Raw genomic sequence first — 14426 nt, 5'->3', positions numbered from 1 at the left:
TGCAAACCCCACATCACCCAGCATTACTGTTGGCCAAGTTGAATAGCTAACTCTACACTTCCCCAGTTTAGCTTCATGAATTTCAACTGGGCAAATAATTTCTTCTACTAATGTAAATTTCTGTTCTTTTTAGCCAAAAGTCTTAATGTCAAAAACATATTTTAAATAACATCAAGGATAATACCTAAAACACTAGGATCATTTTGGAATGCATTCCCACTTGTCCATTTCTCTAGCCCCTAAATGAAAACACATGCTGACTAGTACTCACTTGATACTGTCTGCGAAACTGAAGAGGCAGTTGTTGTGGTAGAAGTGGTAGAGGATGGGGTTGATGATGACGTTGAAGTGGATACCGCAGGTGCTGGGCTACTGGTCGTAGGGGTGGAAGCTCCCACTGCTTGTGCTTGCACTTGCGCCTGCACCTGGGCCTGGGCCTGGGCCTGGGCCTGAGCCTGAGCCTGAGCCTGAGCCTGAGCCTGAGCCTGTGCCTGTGCCTGTGCCTGCGCCTGCGCTTGTGCCTGGGCCTGCGCTTGAGCTTGAGCTTGAGCTTGAGCTTGAGCTTGTGCCTGGGCCTGGGCCTGGGCCTGGGCCTGAACCTGGGCCTGGGCTGCAAGCATAGGTGTCAGTTCTGACTGCTGAATGACCTTAACTCCATCTGGCTTGGTCCATGCAGATTCACGTGTCCGAGCATTGTAATAATAAACCTGCAGAGAAAGCAAAATCATCAGTATCAACGAATCTGTCAACTATCATTTATAAACAATAATACAACTATATTTTGTCTTAAACAGTATTTAAAAAACCCTTACAAAACAGAAAGTACACCAAAATTGGCTGTTTGTATATGATGAGACTAAAGGTACTTTTTCACTCCTTTTTTCCTCCCCCCCCCCAGTTTTCTATAATGAGCACACTATATTTTTAACACACACCAAAAAAAGGAGAACCAAGGTTATATTTTGTGCACAAAGTTAACACAGCGGGCCTGAGACTGCTATCCTTAGAAAGTCCCGCCCACAATGTTGGTCCTTGGCTGGCATCTGGAAACTTAGATTTCAGGAGGGTTCCCATCATTCCCTAACTGATAAGAATGGCTCATTATGTTGAAACTGTTTATGCAAACAATGCAGTTTATGCTGAATACATGCCTTCCTTCTGGGAGTCTGGAATGTGGTATGTGCTGGGCAGATGTTGCCAGATATAGGACCAGTCCCCAATGAAAACCCTCGACTCCTCAGCTCAGGAGAGCTTTCCCAGCAGACAACACTTCACCTGTGTGTTCACAATGCCAAGTCGCAGGAATTAAACACATTCTATACGATTCCACTGAAAGGACTCCGGAAAGCTTGTGCGTGGTTGCTCCAGACTGCAGCCCATGCACCTCCTTCTCTTTGCTGGTTTTGCTTTGTATCTTTTCTCTGTAATTAGTCTTAGCTGCAAATACAACTACATGCTGAGTCTTGTGAGTTCTCCTAGCAAACACTAAACCTGAGGGCTGTTTTGGGGATCCAAGGCACATATTTAAAATACAGGGTTCCAGAATCATAGGCAAACCTATGTAAGTGCTCCAGGCCACCTTATGTCTGTGCATAAGTCCAATCCAATGAGGCTTTCCAGGACTCCTACCCCACCCTGGCTTACCCAAGGCTCATTCCTAATTGGCAAAGATATAGTCACTGATCTCAATCTGCCAGAACTCCTGTTTTACTCTTCTGTTACTAAGAAGCTAACAACCTAAATACATTTTATAATTTACCTTCCCATCTGGAGTTTTATTTTCAACCCATATCTCCTCAGTAGGAGGCAGCGCTGGAGTACCAGGAGCAGTCACAGGAGGCATTCCTGGTGGAAACATCATACCCGGTGGAGGAGGCATGGTTCCCATGGGTGGAGGCATGAAAGGTGGTCTCTGTTAATTCACAAGAAGTAATGTCACTTGTGTTTATCTTTTTTCCTTCAAATTATTACTAAATTCTACCCAAAAGTAAAGCACTGTAAGAGAAACTAGTTTTATAGTCAATTCAGATACATTTATCTAGGTTATGCAAGAGAAGTTTCTCTGTAATAAAAATGATTACTAAATAGACTAGAAAGAAGTACATCAAAATACTAATAGGGCTTCCCTGGTGGCGCAGTGGTTGAGAGTCTGCCTGCTGATGCAGGGGACACGAGTTTGTGCCCCGGTCCGGGAGGATCCCACATGCCGCAGAGCGGCTGGGCCCGTGAGCCATGGCCGCTGAGCCTGCGTGTCCGGAGCCTGTGCTCCACTACGGGAGAGGCCACAGCAGTGAGAGGCCCACGTACCGCAAAAAAAAAAACAAAAAAACAAAAAAGTACTAACAACAGTCATCTCTGGGTTACAGCATTATGGGTGAGTTTTGCTTTGTTCTTTATACTCTAACTGCCTATTTCATACATTGGGCACTAGATTACTTTCAAAAGAAAAAAACTGATTCTTATTTACAAATAACATAGCAATAACTAAAAAGGAAAAACCAGATATACCTAACCCTTTGTTCTCTTTTCCTAGAAGAAAAAAGAAAAATTAGCCAGGAAAATGGCTAATTTAAATGAGAATTTAAATGGTATATATTATAGTTAAAAAAAAAACAACTCCTGGAACCATTCATTACTGATTCAACACTATCTGATAATTCCTTCAACGACTGCTGACCCAAGCCAAGATCCTGAACCAAACAATTTAACTGTAACTGCTATATCTTACTCACCAAACCAGAAAAGAGGTCTGCCATTTTGAAAACAGATTTTGAACAGGGATTAAAAGATTTCCTCTATAATCTACAAGTAACATTAGAATTCAATTATCCAAAGCATCTTAATCTGGATAATGGAATTGACATTATGCTAATAATGTGCAACTGTATTTCATTTTCCTAAAAATGTTTTCTTTTCCATACTCCAGTCTTTCTGGATTCAGCTCGCTGCCTTTCAAGCATCAGCACACAGGCCCATGTTCTATAAAATATCTACCCCAAATATCTCTCATGCACCAGGAGCTGGAAATCACTTGGATTTACTGTAAAACCACACAATCAACCATCAAGACCAAGAAAAGCATCACAACATTAGAAAGTATCCCATTATAACATCTGATATACTTCCATTAGAGGGTTACATTAATCCATTACATTTTATAATATTCTGCAAGGACTTTAACTATTAAAGGCACAAAGTAGAATAAACTCACATGTAACAAGTTATACCAGTCAGTAGGTCAAAAAGTTACTTCCTATTCTAATCCTGAAGAAAACATAAAACCATTTAACAATTTGTTTAAGGGGGTGGGGGAAAGGGGGGCTGCTCATTACTAGGAAGGCAACAAAATTACTAAGCAAAGTATTAAAACCTGGTGTTTCTTCCATAAATATAACCCTATTGAAACAGAGTTAACATCATTTAAACAGTAGCTCATTATCTCTTTCTATTTTTAGTAAGTTCATTCTTGATTATCCAAGCTAACAGAAGGGAGATGATACTACTGTATTTATTTCGTTTCAGAATGGTACAGGCTGAATAAACTAAGAAAACATAGAAACATACTCAGTCAAAAAGAATATAATCTCAAAAGTAGATATTTTTGAGAGTTGATACCTTCATAACCTCATTTCAGACAATAACTGGGTCTATTTACACTAAAGAGGGATATATGCCTCAGGTTAAAACACCACAAAAGTTTTTATTTAAAGAAATCCCACAATTCTATTTCTAAAATTGTAAGATAACCGTATTTTTTTTCTGGGGAAGGAAAAAAATCCAAATATTGTGCTTACAAAATGTGTTTGTTGTCACTTTCTAGATTCTATACTAGGCATCATTTCTGGGGAGAACTGCTCAGGAATATACATACATATATATTTAAGTTTACCTGCAATATGTATCACTGAAAACAAATTTCCCCTACTCTATACATAAGATTTCAAACTTCATTTCCCATAAAGAAGATGGATTACTAAAGACAATTTTCAGAGACTAAGGCAGGTTAGAACTACCCTATTCAATCCTAACTTAACACATTTTTCTATCACCATATACATTTCCAGTCTGAATTTCCATACTAATTATTGTTACCAGTGCTTTTAGAGCAACACATTAATATAAGGATGTTCTCTTTAGTTCCCATTTTCCTATAAAACCAAGAACACAGGTTTTAAAGGCAAAACCCATATATAATATTGACACTAATGCCAACAAAGAAACAGCTACCTCTATATTCTTTACCTGGAGGTGTGGAGGGCCCATAGGTGGAGGAATCCCTCCTGGGGGAGGCATTGGTGGCATATTAGGATCAAAAGGAGGACGTCCAAATGGGGGCCGAGGTGGTGGAGGAGGGCCTCGCATCATACCAAAAGGTGGAGGAGGTCGCATGAGAGGTGGTGGGCCTCGCATCACTGCATTTGGTGGGGGAGCTGGGCCTCGGAACCTCAAGGCCTGCTGTTGAGCCATCCTGTGTGGGAAAGCCATGAATAAATTTTTCTTTCTCAACGTAACAAAAATGTAGCTACTAATCTCTAATTACATCAAAATTTTAAAGCCCTTAAGAGCAAGTAGAGTTGGAAAGTCATATTGTACACTGCAATAGAGTGCATCAGTAAGAATGATCAATGGACACCAAATCTAGGAGGAAATTTAGATGAGGGAGGTTATTTGGATAGTCTTAAAGTATCTTCCCACGTTTCTTACAGTTGCAAAGAAGGATGAACAAAACACCTATGCAATAGAGAAACTGACCTAATGTGACTGAGAGGGACACAACATCACCTATTCCAGGCAAGAATGCATAACCTCAATCTAATAAGGAGCTATTCGACAAACACAAAATGAAGAATGTTCTATTAGAAAGGGGGCAGCAGGGAGTATACTCTTCAGAAATGTTGATGTTATACAAAAAAGACAAAGGAAGGCTGTGGAAATGTTCTAGATTAAAGAGGCCAAAGAGACATGACAACACAATACCAACTCTAGACAGGATCCTAAACTAGAGAGAAGAAATGCTATAAAGGACATAATGGATTAATAGACAACACTGGAATACGAACAACAGATTAAAGTATTTTATCAACACAAATTAGTAGACAACACTGGAATACGGACAACAGATTAAAGTATTTTATCAACGCAAATTTACATTGATGCCTGTGCTGTAGTTAAGTAAGAAAAGATCTCTACCCTCAGAAAATAAATACTCAAGTATTTAGGGGTAAAGAGCCGTGTGTGTGTGTGTGTGTGTGTGTGTGTGTGTGTGTGTGTGTGTGTGTGTGTGTGTGTGTGTGTGTGTGTGTGTGTGTGTGTGTGTGTGTGTGTGTGTGTGTGTGTCTGTCTTACCCTCAAATGGCTCAGAGAAAGAGAGAGCATGTATGTGACATGACAAGTAATAAAGCAGAACAGGTAAAATATTAACACTAAGCATACTATTTGTTTTTGCAACTTTTTGGAAGTTTGAAATTACTTCCAAATACAAGGTTTTTATAGCAGGGGAGGGGAGCAGCTTAAGAGATCATTAGTATTCTCTAACTAAAGGGAAAGCCCTCTGTACACTGCACCCCACCCCACCCTTCAATCTCTAGCTAAACACCCTATTTTCTCCACGGCACTCAGGCACATAAGCAATATCATGTAAGATGGCATTATCTATCTCCTCTCATAAGTGCTTTTTTAAAAAAATTATTAACTCTAACAAGTGCTTACTATGTGCCAGGCAGTAATCATAAGCTTTTTAAATTATTTAATCATCACAGCAACCCTGAGATAGATTTTATCAAACTCATTTTATAGATTAAGGTGCACAAAAGTAAGATAACTTGCCCAAGGCCACACAGCTGGTTCAGTGGTAAAGCCAGAATTCAAACACAGGTGAATGGCTCTTAAATGCTATACCATGCTTTCTATCTAAGCCCCTTTTGAGCAACAATTGTCTGTCCTGTTCACCTTTATATCCCCAGCACATAGTTATGCCTGCCCATAGTAAGGCTCAATAAGTATTTGCTGAATGTACCATTGAACACCTAGGTAATACTGTATCTTACAAATAGGGTATATAGAATGTTAAAAAAATCTTTACTATAATTTGCCAGTCAATTTACTGAGCACCTATCACAGTCTTCCCAGTAGCTATGATAAATCTCTCCATTATACATGAAATTTACATTTCAGTGCTCAAGAGAAGATTAACAATTATATTCCTCATGTACATTTGATGGTAATCATTCTTATACTCTCTCCTCACCAGGCTCTTCCAACTTTCCTACACTTTTCAATCCTGTGCCTAAGACTACCCCCGTTTCAATGTTCTCTAAGTTTTCCACATCGTAATTCAATTCTGACACAAAAAATCCTAATAAAGAACCAATTTGCCTTCTAGGAGAGCACTAGGATTGTAAACACATCCAGAACTACCATACCAAATATATTTCACCAAATCTGCAAATGATCCTACACTCAATGTTAGAAAGTATGAGTTTAAAAGTGATTGCAAAAAGAATAATCAGTCTTTTTCAAATTATATGCACTCCCAAAAGACAGATGGTCACTGTTAATGAAGCAATGTCTTAACCTTTAGGGCAGGAAAAAACTTAACCACCAAGAAAAGATATTCCATTTCAGCCTTCAGTTAACAATGTATCTTAATCTAAGATTTCCTGAATCTGCCTCTTCCTTTTCAAAAAATCTATACTATTTCTCCCTTTAGAATTTCACACTTCCTAGTTATAACTTGAAGTTAAGCATTTTAGGTTCTAAAAGCATGAAGAGTCAAATCAGGGCTCTGCCTTTTGTTGTCAGGCTGCTCACATTTTTTCTGAGCCTGAATATACTCACATGTAAATGAGCGGGGAGCGGGGTGGGGGGGGAATAGAAATAAAACCTCTCTGTTCAATGAGATAATCCCCATGAAACATTTAGGATAGTACCTGGTACACAGTAAACTATTTTAACTATCATTACTTTCATTCCCCCACAAACCTAGCATAGTGCTCTACCTGAAAAGCACTTAGTGGCCAATTTGACTAGATGGCTTTCAAAGTCTGCCATGAAAATGGTGGCAAAATTCGCATAATTTCCTCTATCGACAGCCTCAAGTTGCCATTTTCTGATGTCAGATATGTATAGCACATGTGCTGAGCTCTTTATATACACTGCTTCATCACAACAACCTCACCAGACCTGCACTGAGGATTAAATGAGCTAATAAAGAACTTGGAACAGCACCCAGCACGTTAAGTATTAGCTATTATTGCTGTTGCTGTAACATCAGTGTAGTAAGAGTATTAGTAAAATACTAATAATTTAGTAAAATACTAAAATTACTGTTAAACGGTTTTAATATTAGTAGTGTTAACTATTACTATAATTATTATTAGCAGGCTCTACATAACCTGGCCCTTGCTGACCTCTCTACAGACTCTAGTCTTTCTGATCAACTACCTGATTACCCTGAAGCCTCTGCAGTTGTTCCCTCTGCCTGGCATGCTTTTCCCCAGATCTTTATATAACTGACTCACTCTTCAGTCTCAGCTCAAAGTTCACCTTAAACTCCTTTCTCACCCTAGTCTCTCCCAGCCCCTCTCTATTTCATTACCCAATTTGAGTTTACAATTATGGTAAATGCTATGAAAAAACATCTCACTTATTTGTTTACTTTTGTATTATCTCTACCCACTAGTACATAGTTTCTCCTTATTATAGTGATGCATCTCAGTGTCCAGGATGGTAGTGTTCAATTATTGTTTTAATAATGATAGTGAACCCTGGGTACTTCCTATATACTTGGTACGGTTATAGGGACATTATTTGTACTAAGTCTTTCAATCCTAACAACAACCCAATGAGATAAGTTTGGCACCATTTTTACAGAGGAAACTATGGCACAGAAAAAGAACTTGTTTATGGTAGTTAGTCAGTGGTAACACCAACATATTCTTATTCCCATTATACAGCTGAGGAAATTTAGACTGCCAAGTACCTTATCATAAGTCATAAAGCATTAATAAGTAAATATAGGCCTTGGGTAAAGGATCTATACAAATATAACTCTAAATCTTAATGGCCCTAAACCATAAAGGAATAGAAAGGCATTTGGAACTCCAAATAAATTCTGTCTATTGTAGGTTATTTGCATTCCTACCACTTTCAATCTTTAGGAAAACAGAAGCCTACTTGCATGAACAGAAACCCAAAAAATTTTTTTACAAGAACAAATGTATTTCCCTAGAAGTACTAAATCCAGATATGCAATCTTCCCAATGGTGAAGACAAGTCTGCAAATACTTTAATATAACAGGAAGAGCAAAAATTTTTTAAATGCTGATATATGGCAGGCAAATTAAAAGGAAGACTAAGTGAGGAGACCTAGGTTTTAATCCAGACCCTGCCAATACCTCGGTGACCCTGTGTAAGTCTCTTCACATTTGCAGGCTGATTTCCTCATTTGATGTGGTTAGTTTGGAATTTAGATCAATCTTAATTAGCATGGAAGGTCCCCGAGGAAAAAGGTTTTTAGTCTGGTTCAAGACTCTACTGCCAGCACCTAGGTCAGTGACTCTCACACTGCACACACTTAATTAATGTGGGTCCACTATACGGACCATCTCTAAATCTCCTCTATTCATTTATTTACAATATATATACACTGAACACCTTATTCTTCAGGCACTATGATAGTGACACACCATGACATGCGTTCAGAATACAAATACAAAAATTAAGCCCCAATTTCTGCCATCAGAGGCCACAAAAACAACTAATTTCTCTTAAACCATGACAAATGTTAAAATAAAAGTCTACAATATGCTCTGGAAGGAACTTCCAACCCAACAGGCTAAGGTATAAAACATTTCCAACAGAACACCTAATTTAAAGTCCTATTCAAATCAGTTTTGCAACAATGTCTAGACTACTATTAAAGTCTAAAAGGCTACTCATTGTAAAACTGAACAAAAATACTCTCTAAAACGCAAAGTAATGTTCCCAAATAAACCTGTAAGACTAGTAACCTTCTCTTAAGGTCAGAATCAGGAATGAACCGTTCATCACGAAAACTGAACGACCCTGGCAATGCACTTTGATCACTCATTACTGAAGTGTACACGTGGGGTTTAAAGGATTTGAGATACATTCCTGAAATAAGACTTTATTCCTACCAGAGTAAGAATTTTTGTGACCATTCAGAATCTAAAAAACATGACTTTTTCTTTTTCCCTGAAAACTTAAGTAACAATACCCGTTTTCCTTATACAATTTCATCTGGTGCTCTAGACAATACTAGAGTCCTCATAACTTATTCTGCGCTTTTTCATTCTCAAAGACTGACAGTGGCACAATTCAGAATGGGAGCTGAACATCTGACATGACATTTTTCCCACCCAGAAACATTAAAAAAAAAAAAAGTATCAAATACACGCAAAGCTCAGTACCTCGTTTTCCTTAAAAACCACTGACTAAAGATTTTTCTCTCCAAGACACTTAATTACAAATTCCAGAGGCAGGGAAAAACCAAGGCAAGAAAGGTCACTGCCATCCTTAGGGCGATGGCGTGAGCAGACAAACAGAAGGAAGAGGAATGGAAGAGTGCACCGAGTCTGGCTGCCTGGGTTCAAGCCACTTCCTGGAGCCACGATTCCACCAAACCGAGCCGGTTCTACTTCCCCAACCTCTACGAGGCTCAGTTTCCTCACCTGTAAGATGGGCAAGTCACTTAACTGAAGCTGGCTCTTGCACTGGGGCCTGCAAAATGAGAACAGCAACTACTCCAAAGGATGGGTGTGAGGATCACAAGAGACAAGTCTAAGGAAAGGGTCCTCTGGCCCCTGGAAGCACCTAACAAACGGCTGCTGCTATTGTTACTACTCACAAATACGGGGTAAGAAACCAAAGGATACGAGAAAGGAAGGCCGCACGAAGTTAATGAAAAGCAAGCAACGTGGGGAAGAAGGAACAGGGCAGACGTGGGGACCCCAAAGGGCGGCGGAGGGCGTGGAGAAGACCGAGCCGGGGAGTTGGCTGAGGCGTGGAAGGCTTCCGGGAAGAAAACTGGGCCCCCGCCGGCGTCGCGCCGGGAGCAAGGCTGAGGCGGCCCGCGCCTGAGGCGGGGCCCCAAAGCGGGAACGCCGGGTCCGGCCCAAGGGCCGCAGGCCGCGAAGGGCGCCGGGGCCCCGCGAAAACCGCAGGAAGCGCCCCGAGAACGTGCAGGAGGCCGCGACCCAGCCCCGGCCCGGCTCCCTCATTCAAGCCGCCTTCCCTTCCCCCTTCTCCAATCCCATGCGGTCCTGGCCCCCAGCCACCGCGCGTCTTCGGCCCACCCTCCACCCCGGCCCTCCGCGCGGCGGGCCGAGCCCCTGGGACGCCGGAGCGCCAAGATGTAAGGTAGAGCAGCGCCCTTACCTGAGCTCCCCCGGGTTGAATCGCTCACCGTCCCCCCCGTCCCCGCCACGCTCCGCCATTACAGAGGGCCGCGTTCTTCCACCCGCCGCCTCAGCGTTCCCTATTGGCCGGGCGGATCGTCAATCTCGCGCGAGAGAGGCGGAGATAGCAGAGATCTGTGAAATGACTGGTCAGACTTTCTATCAATCCTCGAGCTGAGGATGGTATCTGCCTTATTATTGGTGAAAGGGCCCGCCGACTTTGAAAGCGGTATGGAGACAGCCAGTTGATTGGTCGCTCGGAGGCTTTATGGTAAACGAGACTTCAGCAACGGGGAACTGCCGGCGCCCTCTCGCGGTAAGTGAAACTGGGTCCTCCCACGTACTCCTGGGCCTGCGGTAGCCACGTGTCTGCCGGCTTCCAGAAAAGTCAGTTGTGGAGCCATATTGGCCTCATACTGGACATATTGGCTCGGGTGGAGACCATTTCCATTGCGTGAGCCAATCAAAAATCGACCTGGGTCGCCGGTAAACCAATCACAGAGTTGCTGTGGAAATGAGCCATTTCCCAGCTTTTCAGAATCAGGAGTCTTAAGGCACCACTGGATTATACCCGCGTTATTAAATAATATATTACTAACTACAAGAATACCTCAAATTGTATTAAATAATTAGTCGCAGGCTAAGAAGTGTTGTAAGTTGCTGTATTAAGTAAGTTGCAGGAGGCAAGCCTCAGGCAATTTACAGTTTAAACCATCTGTCCTTCAATTTCAAAATACACTTGTCTGAAATTAGCATACCCTGATACCCAGAAGGAATTCTGAATATTTACTTGTCTTTTTATTAAAAAAACAAAACAAAACAAAACTTTAGGCACTGGAGTTTCAAAGTCATGATGAAGATGAATTCTACCATTAAGGAACTCAAAATATTAAACTAATAATAGATATATTTTACTCAGACCTAAGCATATATACCAAGCACTGTCCTAATTACTTTCCATGTATTATCTGTTTTAGGCCTCATAAAAAGGCCTTATAAGAGGTGAGTACTATGAATAGCCACAGTTTATAGATGAGACTGAGGCAGAGAGAAGTTAAGTAACTTGGCCAAGTTTACACAGCTAATAAATGGCAGAGCCTGGCCTTAAACCTGAGACAGTATATCAGCAAATCTCCATTGCTAAACACCGTGATCCAAGAAAAACTGAAAACATACATGTACACAAAAACTTGTACAAAAATATTCATAGCAGCATTATTCATAATAGCTAAAATGTCCAAGCAATTGGTGAATCGATTTAAAAATATGGTATATTTATACAAAGGGATATTATTCAGCCATAAAAAATAATTAAGTACTGATACATGCTACAACATGGATGAACCTTGAAAACGTTATGCTAGGTGAAAGAAGCCAGACACCAAAGGCTACATATCATATTGAGGCAAGAGATAGGTGGGCCCCCCTGCAGGGTAAACAACTGGAGTTTCTGTCCACAGGGAACGAACTCCAGTTGCTTACCCTGGGCAGGGTGGGTGGCCAACTATGTCCTGCCTCAATCTTGGCTGATAGAGTTGTGCCCTCGTGGTAGTTTACAATCACTTATGTGGGGTATTTCTTCCGGGTTTTCTTTGGCCAATCATTTTGACTTGCCTGGTTCAGAGTCCGTATTTGGTATATCTCAGGATCTTCCCATGTGTGTGCGTGCATCTCTCAGTCAAGATGGATTCCAGCAAAGAGGCCTATGGGTATACTTGATATCATTCCCCTTTTGACCTCCAAGGAGCTTTCTAGTCGAGAAGGTCTCCTTGACTTCAAAAATGAGAAATATGTGGTCTCTTATCTTTTATCTGGGCAGGGCCCAGCCTCCTCTCTCAATTGTCCTGCTGTTGATATTTTGGAGTTTCTGTTCACAGGGAACGAACTCCAATTGCTAACCCTGGGGGGGCCCATCTACCTCCTGCCTCAATATGATTCCATTTAATGAAGTAGCCAGAATAGGCAAGTCCATAGAGATGGAAAGTAGATTTCCAGGATGGGGGTGGGGAGTGACTGCTAATGGGTATGGGATTTCTTTTTGGATGATAAAAATATTCTAAAATTAGATAGCGGTGATGATTGCACAATTTGGTGACTATACTAAAACCTGTTGAATGGTACACTTTAAAGAGTGAATTTTATTGTATGTGAATTACAGTATTTCAGTAAGTACCATGCTATACTGAATGCCAGTTAAATATTCAAAATCAACGAAGTATGATAAAATGTGATAAAGGCTGAACACAGTTCTGACCATGATCGTTTGGAAAAAGGAAAGTATGGTTAAAATTTCACTAAATACGTAACATTTGAACAAACTGGAGCTTGAATGAGAGTGATGGTTAGATCCCTTTTTCAACACCAGCATGTATCTCCAAGTCCTGGCAAACTATTCCAAAAATAATACTTATATAGATGGCTCAAGACAGACTAATCCCCACTGCTGGAAAACAAAACGAAACAAAGAAAACCCACCTCAAAATGGATACCTTACAGAAAGATAGTCACTGGCATATTATAAAAGATGACAACAAACTGTCAGTTTGAATGGATAGAAGAATGCCTTGTGGGGCAGACATATATACATATGTAGACGTATCACACGTATTAGATATAGAGATAGAGATAGATATAATTCGATAAATATAATTAGATAGATATAGATAGATATAAAATCATTTCATTGCTTCACTACTATAGTTTACTCACATAAACATGTCCTTGAAATTCAGGTATTTTACACTCAATAGTTATTAAAAACATAATGCAAATATGAGCTGTGTCTTCAGTGAACCATTTGATTAAATCAATGTAAAAAAAGAATTAAAGAAATTCAGTGAATCTTTTAAGAAACCAAATAGACTTCCTGTAGTCAAAGCTTGATAACTCTTAAGATACTACAGATGGGCATAGCTGTACAGAACAGAAAATCAAATACCATCTTTGCCCAATTGGCAGCAACTGAGTTATAGATCCTAACATTTAGTATATCAAAGTGAACTGAAGAGGCAGTGTTGGCTCAAAACTGATTAATATCATCAGGGCTCTAAGTCTTTGTTATGAAGTCACTCTTCAGAAGTGACTCTTGAGAAGTGTTTCCAACGCTGAGTCAGTTTTTTTTTTCTTAATAACTACCATTTTTGAACACTTACCTTAAGCCCATGGTAGGTACTTTGCATACACTATTTTTAATCCCCTGCAGGGCAGGCATACTGTCCCCATTTTACATATGGGGACACTGAGCCTCAGGGGTAAGACTCACCCAAGGTTGTATTGATAGAATCTGCTTCTGAGTTCACTCACATGATTGTTGGCATATGTCACTTCCTCGTGGGTTGTTAGACTGAGGACATACCACATGGGTCTCTTCATGGGGCTGATGACAACATGGCAGTTTGCTTCTCCCAGCATGAGCAATCTAAGAAAGAGAGGAAGAGAGAGAGACAGAGGGAGAATACCCAAGATGGAAGCCACAGACATTTTGTAACCTAATATTAGAGTGAAATTCCATCACTTCTGCCCATACTCTATTCATTAAAGCAAGTCAATACATCCAGCCCACACTTAAGGGGAGCGGATTGCACAAGAGCTGAATACCAGGAGGTGGGATCACTGGGGGCCATCTCACCTACCACACTTCCTTTCAGGTCTCAACTTACACAATTACTTCCTCCAGGAAGCATTCTTCAGAGAGAAAATCTGACCGCTAGCCTCCCCCATCTAGGTAATTTCCCCTATCATATTCTCCTATAGCACACAAGATGCCTTTGTAACATTCCAAGCACTTGTTACTACCTATTGTAACATTGAGCATTATGGGTATAATGTGTTTTACATATTTTACCTTATTTCTTTTCCTGTCAACTCACTTTATTGTTTTTAATTCTGAAGTATTTTAAAGTAAATTATAAACATCATGACATTCCATCCTTCAATACATCCGTATTTATCTCTTTTTAAAAATCCCATAGTTTTCTACAGATCAAAAATAACATTTTCACTTCTAAC

At 40.5% G+C, this 14426-nt stretch overlaps 1 protein-coding gene across 9 annotated transcripts in view; it reads right to left on the bottom strand.

The window, feature by feature from the left end:
- The window catches only part of TCERG1 (transcription elongation regulator 1), a 60131-nt gene extending 49639 nt beyond the window's left edge, over positions 1-10492 (bottom strand). For all 9 annotated transcript variants that reach the window (XR_004036043.2, XM_030841170.2, XM_030841172.2 and 6 more), the window contains exons 1-4: positions 10399-10492; positions 4243-4468; positions 1760-1912; positions 272-707 (exon numbers count right to left, since the gene is read on the bottom strand). Coding sequence is in view for 8 of the 9 variants with exons in the window: in XM_030841170.2 (XP_030697030.2) it covers positions 272-707; positions 1760-1912; positions 4243-4468; positions 10399-10457 (874 nt within the window). In the remaining variant the exon portion in view is untranslated. The remainder of the gene's footprint in view (positions 1-271; positions 708-1759; positions 1913-4242; positions 4469-10398) is intronic.
- Positions 10493-14426: the final 3934 nt, after the last annotated feature.

This window comes from Globicephala melas, chromosome 3 (genome assembly GCF_963455315.2).
Source record: "Globicephala melas chromosome 3, mGloMel1.2, whole genome shotgun sequence".
NCBI classification, from domain to species: Eukaryota; Metazoa; Chordata; class Mammalia; order Artiodactyla; family Delphinidae; genus Globicephala; species Globicephala melas.
This window is presented reverse-complemented; position numbering and strand designations above follow the sequence as displayed.